This window comes from Larus michahellis, chromosome 4, assembly GCF_964199755.1.
Source record: "Larus michahellis chromosome 4, bLarMic1.1, whole genome shotgun sequence".
Taxonomy (NCBI): Eukaryota; Metazoa; Chordata; class Aves; order Charadriiformes; family Laridae; genus Larus; species Larus michahellis.
Window position 1 is genome coordinate 73,876,925 of NC_133899.1, and position 25,432 is coordinate 73,902,356.

General features: G+C 39.9%; 1 protein-coding gene across 1 annotated transcript in view; it reads left to right on the forward strand.

The window, feature by feature from the left end:
- The window catches only part of LRRC56 (leucine rich repeat containing 56), a 66,368-nt gene that overhangs the window by 10,513 nt on the left and 30,423 nt on the right, over positions 1-25,432 (forward strand). Inside the window, exons 3-5 of the mRNA XM_074582455.1 lie at positions 1,885-2,049; positions 12,043-12,130; positions 18,394-18,454. Coding sequence (XP_074438556.1) covers positions 1,885-2,049; positions 12,043-12,130; positions 18,394-18,454 — 314 coding nt within the window. The remainder of the gene's footprint in view (positions 1-1,884; positions 2,050-12,042; positions 12,131-18,393; positions 18,455-25,432) is intronic.

A 25,432-nucleotide genomic window follows, 5' to 3' on the forward strand; every position in this document is an offset into this window, starting at 1 on the left:
AAAGAAACAGATAATAGAAATTTATGGCTTGTAGTTTTTCTTCCAAAACCTGAGACACATAGTGTTTTTGAGATTACTTTTCCCTCTTAATGGGCAGAAGTATGAAAGTTGTCCTCATACTACTATGGGCACACTGGGGTTTTAGAAGCTGTAAATGTCACTGCTCAATTCACTTTATGGTGTTTCTTTTAAAAGCCATTAAGGAAGATTGAATGGAGTAATGCGTCTCTGAAGAATTTGTTCTTGAATATGTTTTTTAAGCATTCAATGTTGTTGTGGCTCAGACATAAGACGTTTGAGAAGTCAGCTTCTTCTCTAGGAACCCTTGCCAAGTACACGCAGTGATCTGGGAAAAATAGTTTTTGCTTTCTGTGGGTTGTCTCTCCCTTGATAAGCTTCTAGAAGGAGCACTTAGGAGTGTGAGGTTTTGTTTGCTCTCTTCCTAATGCTAGGAGATTCTGCAGGGAGGGGTTTGGTGGATCATTAATCTTTTGTTGTTGTTCTTCTTCAGATAAGGCCTGCTATTTTTTCTGACAGTACCGAGTCTTTTGAATTTCTTTTGCTAGTGCAGAAATTAAGACTTTTGACTGGATGTGAGTAGTCAGAGCAGTAAGTCTCTTTGGTGTAAACCTCTCTCACCTACTAACCGGCCAGTCCTCTTGAGCAGAGATGACTAATTGAGCAGTCAGGACTTCTTGTATTTTTCCTAATAGAAATCACTCCTGTGTTTAACTGTTTATTAGTATGAGTCGGAAGGAAGGTGGTAATTCTCATGTCTTGGCCACCACTGAAGCTCTGTCAGCCAGTTGTGATTAGCTTGATTATTTAATTACTTTTCCAGCACTAAGAATAAGTATTGCTTCACAGTGGAGAACAGAGGAAAACTGCAGGTGTCTCTTCAGCAGAGCAAGAAGGCTTTTCTCTGGTCTAGCCTTTTGTTGTTACAGCAATGTTTCCAGCTGTGATACTTCCTTGCTGCCAAGTAGTAGTAAATAGCTGTATAAATCATAGTAATGCTTGTACCATTCGGGTACAGCTGATTGCTTTTTTTTACTCTAATGGGTGTACATACACTTATTCTCATATTTCAAAGTTAATTGTTAATATTTCTGTAAAAGGAATAGCATTGGGAATTGAAGAATGAACGCTTTTGAAGTGCTTTATCTTCAGACTTTGGATTTCATTCCTCACTTGAAGCATACACAGTTTTGTTTCAATTGTATTTTAATTTTATTTTTAACAAGACTCTCTTCAGAACTAGAAGGCAGTAGCCATGGCCTGCCTGACCCAGAGGGCAGTCAGTAACAGTGCAGGTATGTTGAATTTATGACAGCAAATACAGACTGCTGCTGTCCGTGCTACCTACAGGCAGAGCTCAAAATGATGGAGAGAAGTGATGACATATCTCGGTGCTGGCACTTGCAGCCTGGAGCCCAGCAGAGTTTAGCTGAGTGCTGTTCACATTTCTCAAGAGGGAATGGGTAGGTAGGAGGCCCATGTGGATGGGAAGTTCATAGCCACCAGAGAAGGGTGAGTGAAGTAGTGAGAAGACTAGAAAGGACTAGTGTCCTGAGTTGTTTGTTCTTGACTACCTTCTTTGTACAGAGCCATAGGTATGCCTGGCTTTTTGTATAACTGCAAATGATAGTTTGCCGTAAAAGCTTACACTCAAAGCTGAATGTGGGTCTATGATAGCTCTTGAGGGTGAATAAAAGGAAGAATATATGTTATGTGATGCATTGCTTTGGGTTCTTTCTGGTTAGAGAAACCTGTATCTCCATAGGCACTTGCTGACTTGCAATAGGAGTCAAAATAGATTTTGCTAAAGGGAAAATAATAAATACAGGGAAAAAATCAGACCACTTGTTATCCTTTTGCTCAAAGCATATTGAGATGGACCCGAAGAGGAATCCTGGCAGAGTTGCTCGTCCAGCCTCAGCTGCAGTCCGGGTGACTGATTTGAGTTGGCGAGGCAACCTAAATCCCAGTCCGCTGATTAAAGATGACGGAGAGCTACTTATGGATGAATACCTTTCCCCCAGGAAACTGGTGAGTAGACATCCAACTTTTTAATGAAGTAGAAGAGGCAAACTGGCATATACAGAGCTGCATTAACTTAACCTTCCAGCTGCTCTTGTGATGATTGCAGATTGTTGCATATCTGACAGTTAGACTTCTGCATAAAGTAGATTCTGTCTTATGGAAATTTATCAAATGCGTGTCCTCTTTTCACCTTGTTTCATTTAAAAAATACTCCCAGCATGAATGTTGCTGTCTTTATTGCCAGCTTTCTTGAAACAGTGTGAAGAAAAGTACAGGTCGCATAATTATAATTTAAACAGATGTCATTAATGCCATCTGAAGTACCTTGAATCTTAGCATTAGAAAAAGCTTTTTACATTAACCTTGTTCTAAAGAGTGGAATATAACTTTAAAAGCACAACTTTATTTTGAATTAGTGAAATCTTCTGTCCTGCTAAGAAGCCAATTAAAATATTCTGCAAGTGCTGTAAGTACTTTCTGTATATATCAAAGTGTGCGAAATTTCAAAGCACATTTGAAAGCCATGTTCCTTTTTGACTGGGGGAAATGATTTTGACATGCAGCCTGTTGAAAGAGAGTAACATGCTGAAATCTCTTGTGAAGGAATATTTGGTTGCATATTGTACTGTATTTGCTCAGGACTGATTAAGGGTGAAATCCTTTGGGACCTGTCGAAGCTGAGAAAATAACCTCACTTATCTCTGCTAAAGAAAGGGAGAGCTGAGAGCAGAAGTTAAGGGGAGAAGCTCTAGCTTTCTGTGTTGCAGAGCTGGGTAGAAATCAGTGACAGACAGATGGGGCCAAGGCCGTGGTTTGAATGCTCCCAGCAGGCAGGGTGGTGATTTCGGTGTCTGTAGTCCTCTGTGCATCCACTGCACCGGTGGAGAGACACTACCTTCTGCAGGGGGCATATTCCAGCTGCAGGTTTACGCCACTCCCTAACTATATACCCGTGACAATTTTGACTGTGCACTGTATATTAGACAGCAAGTTGTTCTCAGAAGTACTCCTCCCTTAGTAGCTAAGTCTTTTAGTTTTTATAAAATGTTTGGAGATGCAAAAATCACTTTCTGCAGAGTGTATATTTTAAGCTTTCTAGAGAAAAATTGATATATGATCTTATGATCTATGCCTTTCACTTTCCTTTGGCTCATGTGAACCTCTGACAACTTCCTGGTCTTTTTTTTAAATCCGGAATAGAGTTTGACTAGTCTAATGTGTTTGTGGCCTGCAATACCCTGTATAAATCCAATGGGAAGCTTTCAGATTAGTCTGTTTTCTTAGGGCATGAACCGAAGCCCATTAGAATAACCAAAACAGCTGCCCTCTGACTTCAATAAACTCTGAATTAAACCCTTAGGAAGTTTTTTTGTTGTCATGAAATTCTTCTCTTTCTGAAGCTCTGGCTGCTTTTAGTTCACAGTAAATTGTAAGCGTAAAAGTATGTATGTAAGGCAAAGAAAAACGTAAGCCAATGTTACCCACACGCCATTTAGTTGCAGTTCACTATTTTCTAATATTATTAAAAATAGAAATCAGAAGTTAAATTCTCCACAATTCTGGGCTATTTTTAAAAATGGGAAAACCCCCTTTATTATTCGTATGTATTCTATTAAATATAATCAAGTCTTGCCTCTTTAAGATTGTGTGTATTAACATTTGTAAGGAATTCCATTTCAAAGACTCTTTTAAATGGATGCATACTGTCCTACTAATTTTTCTGGACACAGTTATTTCCTGGCCCTAGAACCCAACATTTGAGTTGGCATAGCTGGGATATTTACTGCTCAGAGGAAAAATTATATGGCATTGTCAAGGAAACATTAACAACTTTTATAGCTTGTTTTAATAACGTATCCAATCTATCTATCCTTTGACCTTTATGTTGATCAAATGGAAACCGCTGCTTCCATAAATTTGCTTCATCTGGATTTGCAAATGTAAAAATAGAGACACTGTTCAAACACTTAATCCAAAACAAGTTTTCACATGCATATTTTTTTAAGGAACCGCATGCCATTGATAACCAAATGGTTTGAAAGGTTGTTTTGCTTAAATCAATACACTTGCAATATCTTCTTGATTGTCTTTTAGTTGTGAATATTTTAGGAGGTATTGATAGTAATTGCTGAAGTGCTCTGAAAAGGAAACAAATAGATTTTTAAAATACATGCTCATTAAAGTAAAATTATTTTACATTCAAGTAAGGACATAGGCCCCAGTTCTGCAGTGTCGTGTAGGCAGATTTCTGGACACCTGATGGAGGTTCCTGAGGGAGGTTTTTGTTCTGAGACATATACTCAGCTTCACTTCTTGCCCTTGCACCAGTTCAGCTTGAGCTCGGGGAGGCTGGAAGATCTAGCTGTGTAGAATCTATGAAGATTGGGTGCCTTGGATTGCAGCTTTGTCTCTACCTGCACATTTTACTAATTTTGTCCTTTTTCCAGGGGAATAGCACTCTGTTTAGTAGTGAAAACATTAGCAGCCTACACTAGCGGTGTGTATTTTTACGGTGTCATTATTAAGGACACTCTAAAAGGTGTGATACTTTTATTTCTTCACTTTTTTCCCAGTTGCCAGGTTGTTTTCCTCCAAAGAAAGGAAAGTTTGGCTTAAACTGATTCTTCTTTTCTTTTTCTTTTTTTCCTTTTTGCTTTCTTGGACCCTGTAGCACAGAAGACAACTTCTACAAAACCATTTGTTGCTTGCCCATTCTCTTCCTCTCCATAGCAGATCCTTACCTCACCTCACTTAAATCTTATACTTGCAGGGTTATACCACAGGGTTTGTGGTCTCCTGTGGCCTCGTTTCAACGTAATGTTCACTTTGAAATCCTGTGTCATTCCATATCCCCATTATGTTAATCCCATTTTCTGTAGTTTCTGCTTGCTGCCATCTCTCTTGTTGCAATGTCATGTAGTGCCCTTTTATATTTAAATACTCTTCATCCAAGCTACAAGTCAAAAGCTTTTGATGCAAGGGTTGGTATCATTAGATGTTCTTTCTATTCTTTCTGCTAGTATCAATGTCAATTTTCTGTTGTACTGTTTAATCTTCATCTATATGAATAGGCATTCTTGCTTTTCCATTTGTGCCTGTCCTATAAATATTTCTAGCTTCCTGCTCTGGCTGTACTTGTGTTGTGCTTGTGTGTTGTTGTTGGGTGTTGTAGAATACCAGGGTGAGCAAATTCCCCATTCTCTCCTTGTTCCGAAAACTGCCTATTAATGGGCAATACATTGCAATTAATTTTTAACTTTATTACTGCTGTGGCACAGATTTCTCATTAAGTGTGGAGCAACTGAAATTAAGTGCTCCACCTGTCTTGAATCAGCTTTTTATGTTGTTCTATTAACCCCATCCCTTCCCCGCTGTCTGCAAAGGACTTTCCTGACTTTCACAAAAATCGTTCCACTTCTCAGAATAAACTCATTTTCCAAGGTCAAATGTCTTCCAGATAATTGTCACGTTATCAAACCTAATCACGTTTGTGCATGATCTTTAGAAAAGAAAGGAAGTATTCTTATTTCGCTATTTATTGATCCTGCTCCAATTAATCATGTTTTCTAAACTTAGGAACATGTGTTCGGAAATGGTGTTTAGTTTTGTTGCTCAGGAGGTTCGGGTATATTTCATACGGTATGCACTCATCCTCATGGGGAGAAGAAAATCCTGGAGGGTCCTGGAACAACAGATTGGATTCTTGCTGAAATGACTCAATCGTTTCCTTTTTTCCTTGGCAGAAAGTTTTCCTCTCAGTTGTAAGCCAAATGGATTTGAGGGGAAAAAAAAAGGAAATCAAGGAAGCAAGTGTAAAATCTTGATAAATTAAGTGGAATCAATGAGATGGAAGTAACTGGCTGAATTCAGATCTGCCGAATCCTTCATTAGAATTGCATAATCATTCAAATATAATAATTTAAAAAAAGGTTTGAAGGGATCTCTGGAGGTCTTCCAGTTCAATCTTCTGCTCAAAGCACAGCTAGTTTCAAAGTTAGATCAGATTGCTCAAGGTAGCAGATAGTAGTAAACATCATACCGTGAACAGGAAGAAAATTACAAAGCCTCATTTAGTTTCAGAGCTTTCCTTTTATATGTTCTTATCCTAACAATAATGCCTTTACTACAGTGAATGCTTGTAGTTGTTATATTAGTGTTCATCTTGCTACTTAGGCATTTGATGCTTTACATGCAAATTGTCACATCAGGAATCTTTATATTTAAATGCATACACGCAGATATGCATGCCTTTATATGAAAAAAACAGATTTTCATTTGCATACAGTCACAGCTGCTTAGCTAACATAAAATGGCAGATTAGTCTTGAGTTTTGTGTGTTCAGTGATACAATATTGAGCAATATTTGTAGCTACTTATTATGCACCGAATTGCTAGATAGGAAAAAAATTAATATTGAGGTACGACTTTTTTTATATCTATGTGAGTGAAAGTAAATCCTCAAAACAAATTTAAAGCAAAAATTGATGTAAGAATATATCTACTATCCTGTCTACTCCTGACCTGCATGTTAATTCAGTGCATAATTAAAATTGAGCTTGTTTCCTCCTGTAGAAATGATGCAGCCTATATCTGGAAGATCAGCAAACTTCTCATATAGTTTCTCGTGCCTCATGTGCCCTTTGAAGTTTGTGATAGTTAGGAGATGTCCCAGCAGCTTGCAGCATCAGACCCTTAATACTGGTTTAAAAACAGAAGGTGTCAGTACTGTGAATCCCCAGTACTGGTCAGTCCCCAGTACGGGTCAGGGGGCAGTTGAACTGGAGACAGCAAGATTAGGCAGGGCCTATCAATGTATAGTTGTTGGCGTAACTCGGAGGCTTCGGCACAAGAATAAAGACATTTTTACTAATGCATCCACCACCACTTAAATGTCATAATTATTGCTCTCATCTACACTTTTCGTACAAGCCAAGAAGTTCTGTCTTTATCGCAGATTGAACACCTAGCTAATCTCTTCATCTGAGCTGAGAGAAGAATGTATTTGTACGTATATGTAGAAAGGAGTGAAATACAGCTATATATTGTCATGACGGGCATCTGCAGCTTGTAGCCATTTTAAACCCACCTGGACGCGTTCCTGTGCAGCCTGCGCTAGGTGACCCTGCTCTGGCAGGGGGGTTGGACTAGATGATCTCCAGAGGTCCCTTCCAACCCCTACCATTCTGTGATTCTGTGTGATTCTGTGACCACAGGGAAGGTCTGTTCCCGCTCATTGAAAATCCCTTGACTTAGAATCACTCAAAACCTTGTTAAAGTTCTAGTAATTTTCTTCTTAGAAGAACATACTTTGTCATACTTTTAGCAACACTAGGGTTTTTGTGCAGGGAGAAATTACACTTGAGTTGGGAATTTGAAATAAAATCCTTGCAAAAAGCAACAAACACATGAATGGACATGAATCTAGTATTTGCATACAGGTGCAGTATTAAAAGAAAATAAGCTCACCACTCAGGAATTCCTGTCTTAGCCAAATTAACCAGGAACAGCAAAATAAATGCACAGCTGGAAATACTTCTCTGACAGCTGCACACAACATGCTCTTCAGCACTATATCTACTTTTCTTAGAGTATGTGAAAAATCTAGGGAAGAGAGAAGAAATCAGTTGTATACACCAGCTTTAATTGAACAGATATTATTTGCCAATTAAGGAATTTACAGAGAGCTGCAAGTGGGGCTTGAACTGTATTTCCCTGCATCCCCAGGTGACCGTTCTGCTGGTTGGGAAGCTCTGCAAGCACTGAAGTATTTTTCACTTGCAATTATTTGCAGAATACTTATTGGCTCTTCCTGTCAGTCAGAAGAAAATTTTTCCAAACTAGTGCACGCTCTGCAGTTAGATATTGGCCAGACGTTTTGCATGATGGGAATGGTTTGTGAGCCATCATGGAGTTGCTTCGTAAAATACTGGCTAAATTGTTTACCAATAGCTTCTGCATGATCTCATGGAAAATAGTTTTACTCCTATTTTGAAGGAGGTGCAAAAAAGTAAAGCAGACTTTTCTCTGTCTTTGTTTTACTTATCATTTATTCATCTTCAAAGAATGGTGCAGTGCTTTACCATGGAAATTGATCCTTTCAAATAAACAAATTTAGGGTGGAGTATAACGCTCGCTGCCCAGAATCAAGCTGTCAGGCCACCTTCTTGAACGTCATGTGCCGGAAAGATTTTTCGTGTTTGATTCTTCAGAAAACAACCTCCTTCTCTATCTAACTGATACCTGCCTCACTGGGCAGTAGATGGCAAGCAGAATCCTCTCTGGACACCAACAATCAGCCTGGAATTATAGTTAGTTTTTTCAAGTATGTTTTTGATGTAAAATAGCTCCGAGTATATCCAGCTCTTCGCCTAGAACAGATCCTTGGTCCCTTTTTGTCTGCGCTATGTTGAGGCTGAGCAGCTGTAAACAGCCAAAGAAATCCCTAGATGGCACAGCACCTTCATGTCTGTAAGCATTCCTGGGGCACAGGCACAGAGACTTTCTGTCCCTGGCTGTCAGAACAGCCCTTTAAATTAGGGCAGGAGCCTTCCTGGACCTGGCATGGCTAGGAACGAAGAGATGGAGAGCGCCTGAGCATCACTTCTACCCGCGTGGTGCCAGACATCTCTCTGTCCAAGATGATGATCCCTTCAGTGTGTTTGGCCATGATTTTTTTTTTTTCTTTTGCTACCCAATAGCAGCAAAATTCTTCCTAAATATCCCTCCTTTCAAATTTTGATGAAGGTTCCCATGCTTTGAAATTAAACAACGACATAAAAGGGAGATCCTGCTAAATATGTGTCATCTTTATTTTAAATGTTTCCACATCCTTCCCTAAATGTCCCCCATTCCTGGTGCCAGAATTTTAGCTGTGACGCATGAGATGTATCACACTTCCAGCTGCACCAGTAAGCCAAGAAAGGTGTCTGGGGAGTAGGAGTGTCCTAACTATCTTCCACAGGAACCGTTCACCACGTAACATTCTCTTGAACTGCCGCCCTGGCCTTTTGCTTGCTAACTAGCTTGCAGTCAACACCTGGGGTCTCTGTGCTTCTTTAAATGAGCTCATATCTTCAACCCAAGAGTGTTTCTCGTTTCCTTCATGCAGTACAATAGCTTTTGCATCCCGTAGCCAATCGGTTCCAAGCTCTCCAAGCACCTCCTCGGCATCAGCAGATGGAAGGACAGTGATTTTCAGAGACTCTTGGAGAAGCAGAACAGGGAAGTGGGGACTGACAGCACATGGAGTCTGTCACATCTGGTTAGCACATGCTTCAAGGCAGCTATCTATAGTTCAAAGAGCTGGTGGTGGCAGCCAATAACCCTTTCCAGCACTGGAGCCACAGCTCTGCTGGTTGCAGTACAAAATATGGAAGTACTGAGCAGCTCATCTCTCAGGGGAAAAAGTACTAATCGTGGATCTGGAAGAGTAAAAGGAGGGCAAAGAAGCACACCGGTAATCCCTGCTATGAGGAAAAGGAATAGGGAACCCTAGAAGAGGAGAGAATATAACTTTATGCAGCTTTTATGCTTGGATTTTGAGAGAGGAGAATAAGGAGTAGAACTGTCAAAGGAAGCTGTCTAGAATACAGCAGGGGGAAGGACAGTGTGCAGGGAACTTGCAGACAGCAGAGGAGAAAGGCAAAGGCTCCTTTTGGTGCCAGGACCTTCTGCTATTCTACTGACAAAGTGTATGACCTTATGCTTGTTACTTGTTCTGCAACCTCTTCTGATTCTGTCTTCTAATGATATTGGCTCTTAAGACTATTTTGATGGGGAGAGGGGAGGTATTTTTCAGAAGAAGCTTCCTTTAATGACAATGAGCTTGTGTCCAAGTCCAGAAAAGCGAGTGCATGGTTGTGTGCCAGGATGTCAGCTAGCTCTCGTTTCTCACATACTCTCATGCTCTATGACAGACAGTGTCATCTGCTTAAAAAGGATTACTGCAAAATGTGTCTTGCAGGGAGGGAACTTGTGTTTACTTGGTGGGAGGAAGAAGTCTGTAGTTGGTAAGATTGCCTTCTTTGCAGGACCAAAACCATTTTTGTGGTGGCTGCATCTGGGGATAGAAAGCAAATTTCTGTATGCCACTGGGGACTCCCAAGTTTTCATCTGAGACCGTTGTTTCTTATACTCTAGTGGTGAGGCAAGAAAGTCTAGAAGCTTTCTTAGGCTCAGCCTAATTAAAATCGCAGTTTAAAAACATAAGTTTAGAAATAATTTTAAACACAATGTTTTAAAGACGATTCAAAAACAGTCGAAGATTTTGGATAACTCTGTTTCTTAGGAGTCCAAGTCAAGACCTTACAAAGGGAGTCAGTTTTTCAAGGATGGATGCTCAGCCTTTTCGGGAAACCATGCCCTTTTAAACTGTCACCTCAGTTACACTCAGACTATGTTTGGTCCTTGGTAAGAGGATGTGGAACCATCAGAGTGAATTAAGTTGCAGTCGCTTGTGCGCAACACAAATTTTAGTTGGAGCAGGAATGTCGCAACTGCCTTTTTCCCCTGCAAAATGAACTAGATGTTCTTGTGGTTAGTTTTTCTCCCCAAAACTCATAAACAGAGGTGGTCCTACACATTCCCTTCTAATGAATAATTTCCCCCTTATTAAACAAACTCAAGAATGTTGTAACTTTTTAATAGTAAGAAAACTTGTCCCCTGTACATGGAGGTTGTTTAATGACTTCCTGCCTTCATCTTAGAGGGGTAAAAGGCAGGTGACAATAATTCTTTCAGCCCATGCTGTTGATTCATCATTGAGGAGGAGACACTGATGCCAGGGTCAGACATTTCTTTGAAGTGGACTTTTTTACCCTCACGTGCTAGTTCTTTTGACACAGAAAGGTGAAAATTTAGTAGTTGTATCACTATGCATAGCATCAGTTCTTTCAGGCAGTTATTGTGACACAAAAACCCCGTTTCTTGTCTCTCAAGGAGTGTTTCAGACCCTTCATGAACTGCTAACACATCAGGAAGAAAGGACGCAGTTCCCTCCCTCAGTTTTGTTGAATTTGTGTGTGGAAGGATCCACTAAGCACCCAAAGCTGATGCAAAGGAGGTGGTAGGACATGTAGCCTGGATGAGGCAAGCGAGGGAGTGAGGATCTGGGTCATAGGAGGAAGGAACAGGGGATAGAGCAGTGCTAACATGAGATTGCTTCAGCTGCTCGTGGAATTGCAGCCTGGTATTTTAGGACTTCACAGCCTTGCTGTATTTTTCACTGTGTGTCCTAGAGCTTCCCTCCCTCCTCTGCATTTCTGTCCTCCTGCTTACCTCTGTCAAGGCAAAATCTATATGTATGTAACAGCACAAACTTTAGGATATTAGGAAAGATCCAGTGATAAGGTAGGAAAGGTCCTGCATTCATACACAAACCCTTCCTTAAAGCAGTGGTTGATCCTGTTACTAAGATTTTGCAAAAATAATGAAATATTTTGGAGACTTCTGTTTGAATTGCCTAGATATTTTCAAAGGAATTCGTAATTCTTGAAATTAGTGTTGTCTTCTTTCAGAAAAGGGAGCTTCTTGAGCTAAAATCGTGTTTCCTTTTCATAGTTTTGGGTTAAAAGGCTAAACAGTGTGTTTTGTTGAGTTTTACTGCCTAGTGCCATTTTGATTACAGGTGACACTTAAGGGTAACACTTCCTATCTGCTGAGTATTAGCACAAGACTTATGCAAATCTTAAAGCATGGACATACTGTTTAAATTAAGTTAATTGGCATGTAGGTCTGTTGTTGATTTGCAGCTTGAATGTAACCCTCAGCCTTGACTCTTTAAGCAGTATAGAAGTTATGTGAGACTAGAACAATTCGGAACTACAAGGAAGAAAGATCTTTGAATACTAAATTTATTTCAATGTGATCGCATGTCTAGCCATTTTGACCTGGAGTATATGTTGACAAAGCACTGGTTGAAAGGCTTGTTACACCTTTTTGCTCCTGTGTCAGCTGGTTTATTGCACCAGAGTACACCTTTATCTCTGCTTATCTTCACAGAAAGTTTTGACAGGGGTAGATGATCTGCAGCGAGTGAAGGCCCTAGAGGTGCGAGTAGATACAAGAGAGAACAGCTTGGGAAGCTTTGGTAAGAAAACACTTTATATCTTCTGATCACCACCTCAGATTTCCCTTGATCGTGTTTTGAAGCAGGACTGGGGACTCAGGAACAGTGTAACGTACTGTTCTGCTCAAGAGCTCTTGAAACATGATCTCCCTGGTACCTCTCACTCCTTGATCTCTGTTTTCTTCTGTGAGGCTCTAAATAGGACTGAAAACTATGGCAATGGGATGAGTGACACCGCTTCTGTCTAAAGCAAATTAGTTTGAATAAATTCCTCTGGAATGACATGCCTCTAGGCCCTAAATGAGCATTTACTGATTACTTTGCCCTCTAGAGTACTTGGCGCTACTCTAGCAAAACAATAGCCAAAGTTCAGTTTCTCACCACTATGAGATTCCCCTGTGGCTGAAAAATCGCTGGTGGTATCAGGCTGCTCATGCTGCCAGCAGCCTGTCTTTGCGTCCTGTACTGTCTCATCGAGCTGTGCTGGATGATGCGCTTGATAGATATGTCATTTTGGTGAGCCCCAAACAGCCTTAATGCTTGTGTCTATGTCATGGTCACTGCACTGTGGAAGTAAGGAAGTATGAAAGAAATTCCCTCTGTAGCAGAGTTAGCACTGAGAATATGAAACCTTCCTTTTTTCTAGTACTGGCAGTCATTTTCTGTCATGTGGATTCCCATCACAACCAAGTCCATCTTTTGCTACACTGAAGCTGAGTAACTACTGCAGGGTAATATTTTCTGTGACAAAAGGAGTTGCGTCCCCAAAAGTGTGCTGGTATTTTCAGCCAAGCAGTTCATTTTCATGTGCAAGTGACTATAATGTAACAGGCAATTAGCTTTAGTGGGTCTTTTGATGTCAATTTGTCAAGAATGGTTAAGCACGTAGAGTGAAGGGGGCTTTTGTCTTGAATTATATAGCCACTTTGTATTGGTTATTCTGTTTATTTCATAAATAGGTCTCTTCCTGATAGGGACTTGATAATTTAAGGTAAATTACATCAATTTCTTTCAGAGATCATAATCTATTCAGTCATGTTTCCTCCAGTTGATAAGAAAATCTCCTTATGCCATTTCTACAATGCTCGAAAGTGGTGCTCCCATTCCTATGCCATTTTACATTAGCTGCGGCAAGATAGCAAAATGTTTCACCTTTTTCACTCTGTACTTCCCTTTCCTTTCTACTGCTGGAAAGTAGTACCCTTTCTTTCTTCTACCCTTTCTTTCTGCTCCCCGTGGTGAGGCTTTTGCAACTTTTACAGAATACAGAGCACTATTCCCATGTTGCAAACAATTTCCATCTTGTTTATGTCCCACCATTTCCACCAAGAGTTGGCCCTTGAGGCCTATAATAACCAGCAGCTGCAGGTCCCCACGGCTTTTGAGAATAACAGAATATCAAGACCATCCTGAATTTCCTTTAGTCTTTTTTTTTTAAAGTGCATTTCTGAATTTCCTCCCTGTGAACATCTCTTTGCAAATGTCAGCAGGTGGTTAGGACAGACTGCACATAACTCTGGGTCACCTGGAACCCTTGCAGCACTTGAATCCCAAATTCACATTGCAATTTCCACTTGAGAAACGTTTCAATGCTCGCAGCCATACACAGACTGTAACACAAGCACTGTGTTAACCTACATCTCCTTTAGCAAGATTTCCAGAGTGATTTAAAATGTGTTGCTTGAGTTTTTCTTACGAGCATTCCACTTTGGGATGTGCTAAACTTTAAATTTTAAACATCCTGCTAAATTTTCCCAGTTCATCAGGTCAGCCTCAACACAATGGTGTGACATGGTGGGGAGGAATGGTTACGTTTCTTAGGGACAGGTTGTGGGCTAAAACATGAAAAGGACAATATTAAAATATTTTCACGTGATCAGTTTTAAAATTTAGGAAAGGCGTCGTGCCAGAGCTTGAATCTGAGTCTTAGCAGGGCTCAGGGTAATTGTTGAAATCTCTAGCTGTTTGTTTTCAGTGCACCTTGCTGAGTGACAGGCGAAACACTAAACCGCCCTGGCAAGTCTTGTAACCAGCTTTGCAGATCTTGGACTTCACTTCTGTGCTCTTCAGCTGCATGTAGGCTTCAGTTCATACTCAAACAGATGGACTATTTCCTTTTCATTAGCTTATCCCTTCGGTTTTGATTGCTGACAGGTCTGGGACCGAATTCATGACCAGCTCGTAAAAATTCCTGTTGAAAGTAATGGTGGGATAGAGTCATTTAAGACACTATATAGTTCTCTTATTTCTAAGTGATTTTAATAGCTACAAATCAAGTTACCCACAGTGCTGTTCGCTGGTACTTATTGAATTGTTGCCTGCTGGTGGCCAGGCTAAGTTGATTACATGTCTGGAGACTGCAGCTTCTCTTGCACGTGTTTTATCAAGGATAAGCTCTGCTAAAGGTTCAGAAGTAGGCACACGTTATTTTTCAGTCAGGGTCATCTCTTTCCTCTTGCTCTATTTGTCGGTATTCCTGTTGCAAAGCTGGGAGATGCCTGTCGGCAGCCAGCATCGCAGTGGCAGGTGCTTGCGTGGTCAGGAAGCCAGTGTGGAGGCTGGAGGTGCGAGCCCCCATTTGCGTCCCTGCCCACAGCTGGTCTTGGTTTAGCTGTTGCTGACAAGCCTCACTGAGAAGGTGCCACAGCACCCGCTGCAGCAGGGCTTGGGCAGGTTCTCCAGGAGTCACAAGTACGTACTGGGGCAGCGAGCTTATGTTGAACCCTGTACTGATGTGGTTTTTTGGGAGATTCTCATCTCAGGTAGCTAGACTGCAGCTAGCTTGGGTTTACCTGCAAGTGCTGCGGTCTTATGTCCAATTGCATTGCCCAGTTCACCCCAGAAACATGTAAAAAATGCACATTTAGAACATGCACGGAAATAAAATCAAGGTGATATATCTTACTTGATCAAATACAGCTTAAGTGAATTAAATAGCCAGTTTAATTTATGTATCAGGTTGCTCTTGCTAGAAGAGCGCAGCCTGTGTTCACATGTCTGTTTTGTACTGCAGGATCAACAAAACACATAGGTTGCCTGATGTCAACACAAGTGTTTGTCAGTAATTTTTTGTGTATGTTTTTCACTAGTCTGTATTCCAGAAGGCATAAAGAAGTCAAGCCACGATGATTTTTTGTTAATAATAGAAAACCAAAATATATGGTGCTACCTCAAGAATACATTGTAATGTAAACAACAAGTATTATAAGTGTTGTAGCTTGTAGAATATAATAAAACCAGCATCTTGCCTGTTTGCTCCTTACTTCTAGTTGGTTTTCTAAATGTCACCTGCTGTACCAAGGCAGCTGAGAAAGACATCTGCGTTGCTACCCTGGTTAAGTACCCAGCACTTAAGGCAATATTATTGAGCATGCATGTATCACTTTTATTCACCTACACCTACCTTAAACTTTGTTTTCTTTCTGCTCTTCATTTAGTTTTGTTCCACTGGGATAGTACAGTAGAATAGTTTAGTACGTTGTTGGTGGTTAGTAATTTCACAGCCATATAACAAAAAGGGTATTAAGTGAAAGGGAATCGTAGACAGACGAGATAATATTGCTCACCGTTCTGAATTCTCAGCCTTGTACTGCAGTCATCAGCACTTTTCTGGACCATTCTCATTTTTAAAAATCAAAATTATACAGTATGAAGGCAGTTTCAGGATGAGGAATATATTGTTTGTACTATTAAGATTAATATTAGAAGTTAATATTGTTGATATCTTAGAGAATTTTTATGTTACTATAAGAATAAATTGCATCCTTGCTCTCAGGAAAGATGCCATGAGGGTTAAAATTAAGACAATTAGAAGTATGTTGTTACATTTGGATAGATCTCTTATTTTGTCATCTTCATTTTACAATTTTCTCTTCCTAACTTAATCTTCCAGTCTCCAATCTATATATAAGGAATTGGGACTATAAAAACAAGCAAAATCAAGTGGATAATGAATTCTTAGCACCAAAGAACAATTACATATAGAATATAAAACTTAAAGGAGGGAAGAACCTGCAGAATTGGAGAAACACATTGGAAAAGTCTTACTGGCAGAATTTTGCACCACTGCACATAGTATACTTTTATTTCAGTCTAGTAAACAGCACATTAGAGCTTAACATTCTGTAAGTTCCCAGGGATAGATTGTGCCAAAATACAATAAAATGTCTGAGATGGAGGATTGGGTTACAATAATGAAATAACCAGATGTGAAAATTGTATCGTCAGCCTGTCAGTCTGCCTCTTTGAATCTTTGTTGAATCTTTGTTGGTTTTTTTTTCCTGAACCAACCCTAAATGCATACAGTGGAAAGCTTTTTCTAGAGCAAGTGTCTCCATTTCTCCTGAGCTAGTCTTCTTGACTTCTCATTCAAATCTTCTGCTTAATACTAGTTTTTAAAACCCATTTACTTTGTAATGCTTTGCAATAGCCTTTGCTTGGTAACCCTCTAACCTCTCTGAATCTGTGTCAAGGCTATTACCCGCTGCTGTGCTGGGGCTGGAGAGGCTACTGCATCCTTCCTTTTTTCCTTTACCGCTTTGGGGGGAGGTCATTTCATCTCTCTGTGCTTCAGGTTTCTCATCAGAAACAGGACAGCAGTTCTTTTTTAATCTAGATTTTGATTTTTTTCTGGGGGGAGGGGGGTGGGGGGGCATTTCTTAGTGCATGGATTATATCCGAGGAAGTCTTTGCTCAGTAGCTAGTATGACTGCTGTGAATAATTAACAGAGATCCTAGTATCTCCTCTGTTGGGATTCCAAATTATTTTGTTGCCATACTTTATAAAACTGGTTTGACATGAGAAAGTATGCCCTGCAGGATGAGGATGGTGTGTTACAATTTGAACTACAATTTTTATGGATTACGGAAAGTGATTAAAAAATAAGACTAAAAAAATTACACAATGTGTTTTGAATTTTTAATATTTTCTAAAGAGCTTTGAAAAGACATGAAGTTAAATATTTGCAGTATAGCATGATCAATATGTGGATTATAATCACTCCCAAATAGCATTAGTATAGATAGTGCTTCTACTAAAACATGATTTAGTAAAATATTTTTGCCATAAACATTCTTGTTCTGTTTAGGGAAATGGGACAAACAACATGATCTCCTTTGTTTGCCTTTGAGATCCCACTCCCTTCCACTCCCTTTTTCTTTTTTTTTTTCTTTTTTACTTTTGATCCTTTGCAAAGAGCTGGAATGATGTCCTTCTGCACACTGCTAAATCACCCTTGCCAGAGAGAGATTACTCAGAGGACTCATAAAAATATTTTCTGAGAACGGATTTTAATCTTTTAGAAAAGATCCAGTTTGTCTAAAATTGGTATTACCTCTATATGGTTGCATGTTATACTGGAGAACGCTCACCAGCCATGGGTAAACTCTGCTAGTGGGAACGGGTAAAAATTTGCTGTTATTAATAGCAAAAGTTTCCTGGGACTTCAGCTTATATGTAGATTATTCTGTAGCTTGGAGAGATTTGTCCTATGATTTTGGTTCAGAGATACCTTTAGATGCAACCAAAAAGGCAAATGTCTCTTGGGAATAGAAAAAAGCATTAATCAAAGTAATAACAAGTACTGAGTAGTGAGGTTTTCATAGATATGAAACTTGTACAATTGAATAGTAAGTAATAGATCACATCCAGAAATTAAAAGGAAAAGGCAATGCCTAGCAAAACGTAAGTAGCATTTGGAGACCTCTGAACTATAAAAGACGGTGTTGTGACATAGGAAATTATGCTTTTGTTGTTTGACTCAAAAGCACATTTTGAACAAGTGCTATTTATCTGTATATCCAATAAGTCCATCACTACTTGCCATTAAATAGGTAGAAAAAAGATTTCTGGGGAGAGAAGCAAGAGCATTATGTAGAAATCAGGGGTCATGGAATGCTATACTCTAAAGCATCCCTTACCTCCTCAGAGTGTCACTCAGTTAATAGTCAATAAGGTTTGGGAATCAGACCAAATTAAACAGTCACTCATCAAGCCAGTTTCTGTTGTTGTCTGTCTGGAAAGGTGCTCTATCAGAATTGTCAGAGAGGGCTTCCAAAAATTATAATTATATGCAGACAATACATACGTGTTGCAAAAATGCAAATGGTGAAATATTTTTGGAGTGAAATAATCTCATTAATTTTCTTAGAAGAGGTCCAGCACAGATCTGGCAGAAACAGGTAGGAAATGCATGTAAAATTAGATGCTTCAACTTGTAATTGTCAGAAGTTTCCTTTACTCTACTCCCAGGTCTGCAAAAAGATTCTTTATTCTGTTCCCATAGGTGCCTATCTACCTAATCTGAGAGAACTGAAGTTGAACAATAGCTTGCTTGTGTCTGTGAGGTAAGAAATGAATGATAACCGAAATAAACATAAAGAATATCAGCCCTCAATTTTATTTAGGTGATAAAATCTTCATTTGTGCTGCTTTCATTTCTTCCATTTCCCCATGCCGTGATAATGGATTAGGTCATGAATATATGCTCCGCAACCGCATAAGTTTAGGGAGAGGACCTGAGCTGGAATAAATCACTGTAGCTGCAATGATGCCAATGAATTAGCCCCAGTCTCCCACCAGGGAAGTTCCTGCCATGCCGAAGTCCATGGAAATTTGTTGCAAATTCGAAAGGAGCTAGAAATTCCCCTCTTATCTATGTCTAGGTGCTTGGATTTCAGAGTGTTTCAGCCTTTGGGCTTTTATTCTGCACAGTAGCCTGTTCTATACAGGTCAAACCAGTTCCTCAGCTGATGAAAATCACTTTGGCTTTATTGAAGTCAATGAAGTTGGGTTTATGAGAGCTGCTATGAAGACTGCATGTCCCTGGCTTGCTGAGCTCTGTGAAAGCATCACACGTTTTCTCCCAGAGAACTGGGGACTTGGCAGGTTGGGAAGCTAGAAGTGAAAATCATCGCAGAGGGGAGGCAGAGCTGTCTTCTCTCTCCTGTGCTGTTATCTGTATTATCCTTGGTAATTAATGCATAATGGAAAAGTATGGTTCATATTAGTAAAGAGCTGTGTAAAAGGACGTCTTCATGTTAAACAGGACTGGTTTTGGCTTTGTATGGCCATCTGCTAAATTTGTGGGGGAAAAAAAATAGTGATTTTGCTCATTCTTGTTAAAGAGAACATGTTCCCTGGAGGGGAACGGCAATAAATCCGTTTCAGTCTCATGCATCGTCACTAAAGTAGCTAATGAACTTCAGTTGTCACACTTTGATCTTATTTTTCCTTGTTCTGGTGATGAGATGAGAGAGAGAGAAATTTGCAGTCTAATTTTTTTTTTCTACCTCTAGTCCATAACATGGAAAAGTGGTGATTCTACATTGCTGCAGTTATTTTAATGGCAACCAGCCACTGTCATAAGCATGAAATTTCTCCATTATTGCAATGGAGAAGTAAGTAGTCAGTGAAAAAAAGTTATATTTTTGACAATATCAAATGACACTTTATTGAAAAAAATTCAAAAGGGGGGATTTGGTCAAAAAGCCATATTCTCTTAAAATGTGTCAATGGAAATGTTTTGAACAGTTCTGTTGGTATTGAATACAGGATGCAGTTTGGGAAAACTAAACTGTTTAGTTTATTTGACTTACGGCTTTAGTAGGATTTTGCACATCCCTTTGTATTCTGAGGCTCTAACTTCCGTCCTGAAAAGCTTTGGCAAACCATTTTCTGTGACCTGGCATCCTTTTGGTCCTTGATTCAGGTAACATACGGTCTCAACTTGAGTTTTGTTTTGATCAACTATAATGTAAATAAGTTTTGGCTTGGATATCAAGTCTAATATTGTGACGCTTCCCAGGCACACAAACCCCGGGAAAAGCTACCTGCTCCTCCTTTAAATGAGTGTGCTTTTTGTGTGCCAGTTAAATGCAATTGTCAGGGAATAGGTAAAGGAAGAGAGGACTGTTAGCTCTCCCAGAGCAGAACTCGGTCAGTATAGTACAGCAGTAGCTTTCCTTTCTTAATTTCCATCTTCGACAATCTGTCATTGATAAACACAGATCACTTAAGGGCACAGCCCATGGAAGCACAGCCCGAGTACTTGAACTTTATTTTTGGATGTCTGCATCATGTCAATTTAATGCCCATTACAGCAACATTGCTGTCCGGTGGTTGCGATGTCTGCTCTAGCTAATGTAACATAGCTGCTTCCATTCTAGCAGGCTGTTGCCATTTATTAAAAAATGTTTAGAGATCTTATTTATGAATTAAACTTGTTGATGTTTGAATTCTGCCCAAAAAGTGATTATTTTGTTGTATTCAACCAAACCCTTGCAGCTGAGGTTTTTGAGGATGATAGAAAAAATGTTCTTCCTTCTCACTAAAGGTAATTCCCACAGACTTTCTCAGCCATAAGGTCAGAATCATTGTGGTTGTAATTTGAAAATGAGCAGCAGATAACAGGAAATGTCTCATAAAGACAGGCTGGAAGATTGGTTTGTTTACTGAAAAGAAGGTAAGGACAGAAAAGCAGGCAAAAGATAGAGGATGTTTCGTATATACTTGGGATGTTGAAAGCATTCTTTTCATGTTATATTATGTGAAAAAAATGTATTATGGTGAATCATTATGAACAAACGACTGTCAGTGTGTATGCATGAGTGGGTAATAAGATAGGAAACTTGCTTTTTGTCACTTTATTTTTGTTTGTTCTGTCTTGCGGAGTAGAATTTCCTAATTATTTCAGAATGAAATGAAATTAAAACATCTTTTCTCAGTTTGAAAATGGGAGAAGAATTCTCTTGATAGTAAACTGCATATAGGGAGATGTCAAAATAAGGATTTATGATCCAGACTTTAGTTACTGATGTTTTTTGAAACATTTACTCCCGTCAGCCTCACATAGGAATGTAAGTTGCGAGGATGCTGAGGTGTGCAGTGCCATTCACCGTTCGATAGAAATCAAAGGAGGGATGTTCTGGCAGTGAGGAATTAAGGTACTCGTGTATTACAGTTTTCTATGGGAGAGTAAGGCTTGTTAGGTCGGTGAGTTTTTATATTGGCTTTTCCTGGTAGTTCCTGAAGGAGTTCCGATTCCTTTGATGAGGAATGTGGTTGAGCTACTTCAGTTATAAATTCATGGTCCCTCCCCACCCTCCTAAAGCTTGCATTACTTTTGAATACTTGAAACCTTGAAAGGCTATATATAAGTACAGGATATCATTATCAACTATTTAATTTAATCCATAAGGAAAATATATCCAAGTTTATTTGCAGATAATCCATCTTGGCGGCTGAAAGGGAATTTCTTTTTTTGGCTTTCTGGGTTTTAGTTTTCTGCTGGCCCTTTGCTAAATGGGAACGGCTCTGGAAAATCCAGTGTACAGTGGAAAGAAATTAGTTCAGATTGTTGTTACTTTTCTAAATTGCACTAATTTTATGAGGTCCTTGTTTTTTGACCTTCACCCATCTGTTAGCAGCTAAGAAATTCTAAATTTATGAACTGATAATTGAGGATGAAACGTGGAGCCTATTCTGAAGAGTAACTGTTAAAAACTGCCCTTTTTGGGGGGGAGTGATGACACATGGTCCTTGTCTTTGTAACATTTCCAGTAAAAGAACTATATTTCAAGGCCAATGAATTACTACTTCTGCTTTGGCATGTAGCCTATGTATTTTTTATCAGATTGCTTTTATTCTCAATTCAGGGATGAATGAAAAGATCTGTTGAAAAATGTTAGATAGATACCTTTATAAAAGGGCTTTTAAATCAGACAGGGGAATCTCAGGAACTGGTTCCCATAAGTTTATAGCAGAAGCTCTTTCACCAGCTGAAGTTCATTTCCTCCCATTCAGCTCTACGCATTGTAGCCAGCAGAAGAGTGGTCTGCTCCCAGGGCTACTTAAGCAACTGCTTGTAACAGAGAAAGGTTATTATAATTTAAGTGAGATGAAATGCAGAGACTGCAAAATGTGGGTACAAAAGTAAGCATGAGGTATATAGTGAAAGGAAAGCAGATCTCCTTCATCTGGATGGAGTTAACTTTTCTTTGCTGCAGTCTGCATTGCATGCAGCTCTCAAATCGCTCTTGCCCGAGTCCTCCAGAACAGGACAGTAATTCTGGTCCATTTGGGTCAGGAAAGTTGTCATGAGAGAGTGGAAATGAGTCAGCTGCCCTGACGGTTCAAGTGAGCAAGGTGCAGAGTACATTCAAATTCGACAATTCTCATGCTTTTATGAGTCTTAGGATATAATTTTTTTTTTTCTTTAACACCGGCTCCTAAGAACAAGACTGGCTACGCAGGAATCTCTGTATTCACTTTTTGAAAATTTTCAATCCCTCTTGACTGTGAAAAAATAACTGAAAATGTGATCCAAGTGATTTGAGAAAGGATTTTGCTGATCATTTCATGACTTTAAGAAACCAGAGCCAAACTAATTCTTTCTTAATTAAGGGCAAGGGCTTTAAACCAATGTTTAAAAATATTTTTGAAACCTGAATCAGGATCTTTAGGAATTTGAACTTAGCAATATTACTCCTTGGTACTTATCCAACAAAGAGTTTAAGCAAATGCTCACCTCTTAAAGTCACAAGAAGTTTGACTTCAGTGGAACTGCTCGCAAGCTGAAAATTGAACATTAGTCCAAGTGCTTTGCTGGATCTGGACCAAGTTACACCATCTTGTATAAGACTAAGACGTGACACTGATCAGCCCAGAATTTGATGTCTTGCTGATAGAGTGTGTCTCGGCACCCACTATTTGCTGGATCATTTTCTCTCAAACAGAAGAGATTTAAGGGCATCATTCCCCCAAATTTGTTCTTTCCATGTCATTTTGACTTATTCCTTTCTGTGCGCTTTTTTTTTCCAGTTTGCTTTTTCTTCTGACTGTCATTTCTAATTTTTTGCAATTACTGGATTACTATGTCTTGTGTGTGTAATATAGGTACTACACATAAATGCAACAAGTTTTGTGTGGATCACAAAGGATCAGCATTGCTTTTATGATAGATAAAATCCCCAAATATTTTCTAAAATCAGTTCTGTTACTTAGTTTGCATTAAAGATACAAATGTTTGTTAACAGGTGGTTTATTTGTATTACATTAGTTGCTTACAGTGTTTCATGAGGGATCAGAGTGCTCTTGCTCTAGGTTGTACTTACACGTGCAGTCAGAGAACCACTGCATCTTTGGCCTGGATGAATCTCTTCATGTCCTTATTTCAGTGCACGGAGCATCACTGTTTGTTTTGACATTTGTTTTTCTGGATGCAGAAAGCATTTAATGTCAAATGCATGCTAATTTCTTTAGGAAGTGTTTCTGTTGTTTCTTCTGTGTAGCCAGCCTGAAAGTCCTTCAGCAGTTAAGGTTGCTATGAAGGCTATCTTAAGAACATGTTCTTTGAGGACTTTGAGTGCTTGCCAGGAGCTAGGAAAGCATTCGAGTTGAATCTTAATCTCTGTATTAATGAGTCTTCTCTGTATTAATGGCTGCGGATCCCTGGGAATATTACAAACCTTGGGAAAATTGCTATGACCTCAGGTTTTATTTAGCATTGCCAGTTTTAAGGACATTCATGTTACTGATAAAATGTAATGATTTCAGGACAGAAATACAGCTACTTTTACTCGAGTAGATTATTTTCAGTAAAGCACAATCAGCCTGTCTGCGTTAGGCCCTAGGGAAGTCTGATTGCTTTCACCATTTATCAGTTCTGGGTAGACTTCTCTGAGGTGCCGAGCTTTCCCTTGACTAGGAAGGTAATGTAATCCTTCTATCTTTTCTTGGTTTAATTTCACCAGGTCAGGTGCTGAAAATAAAGACTGTGAATGTCTTTATGACTTTAGACATCAGGGAGTCTGACGGGCTGATTCACCAGCAAGGGAAGCTGAACTTGTTTTCTGTACAAATGCACCGTTGTGGTTCTGCAGCTCAGGCTCCATTCTGCAGCAGGCACACAGGACATCAAAACGAGTTCATGGCCTTGCAGCATCTTTCCATGGTTCTTGCCTTCAGCGCTACGTTTTATGCAGCCTTCCCTAGCTGAAACTCCCCTTGCCACCTATTTCAGGCTGTCAGGTACAGAGCGTACCTGAAAGGAACAGGGTTATGAGGCAGGTCCTACCATTGCAGCTCCAAGTTTAAAAGTCTCCTGGTCATGACAGGGTCAGTGGTGAGTGTCTAGTGCATTCACGTCATCTTAGACAGAGCAGAGAGAATCTGCTCTCATTGTCACCTGAGCAATTCCACAGAGGTAGGTTTCTTCCCCCAAGGGCACCGCTATCATGTTTCTATTTTGTGATCCAAGCTGCGGTACAATACAGGGCATGGAAACCATAAGAGGATCATCAGAGACCACAACGTTTTTTGCAGCATGAACGTGGCCAGTGAAATACCAAAGTAAATAAATAATAGATAATGCGTGCAGCAAGTCTGCCAGTAAACATCTGCAAGGTAAGGTTAGCCCATCATTTAATAAATAATTGTCCCCCTTCTCTGCCCACCATCTGAATAGACACACGGCTTGCAGTATGTTTGGTAAAAAGTGGCCTTCTCTTTCAGGTTGCTGTCTCATGCCGTGCACCCACCTGAGATGAGAAGTCAGCTCCTCTTTACTGCTGCCTCAGCCACTACCTTGATAACGTAGCTCTGTTGAATATTTGAGCAGTAAATACCTCTGCTGGAGCCTGGGCATATTGACATGAAGGCCTCAAACTTTTTCCATGTACGATTTTCTCTGGGGTCCAGCTTCACTTGATGTTGCCCAGCCAGGAGATGCAGCTCATCTCGAAGTGAGCACTCCCTGAGCTGCGGATGTGCTGACAGCACGGTGTGTTCCAGGGGGTTGGGGACTAGAGGGGAGATGGTGGACACTTCTCAGCTTTTCTGTTTTTGTGACAGGGTCTGAGGACAGAGGCATCCTGCCTTCCTTCTCTAGCATTTGAGAGTAGACTGTTTTGTCCCATGGGAAGAATCCAGCCCTCACTCTTTTCAGGTCAGCGAGCAGAAACAAGCGCGTGCATTCACACCTGCAAAAGCCGCATCTCTGTCTCTCACCCTCCGTGCACCATTTCTCCTTTCCTTTCCTTCAACAAGAAAGCACACAGATAAAAGCTTTTGTCATTTCCAAAGGGAATCCCTGAAATTCTGTATTAATCAGTGTTTTGGTCTTAACAAACGCTGTTTGCTTACAAGTAGTAATTACTTAAGATGCACCAATTGCTTTTAGTGAATGAGGAACCTTTTAGGGGTTCACAAGCTCACCTGATTCCAGTCTCTGAGATTACAGGGGCAGCTTTACCCTTTGAACCAAGTGGAGATAGTAATAGCAATAACTAGAGGCTTTGTAGCTGACTAGGCTGTGGCAAGACTAG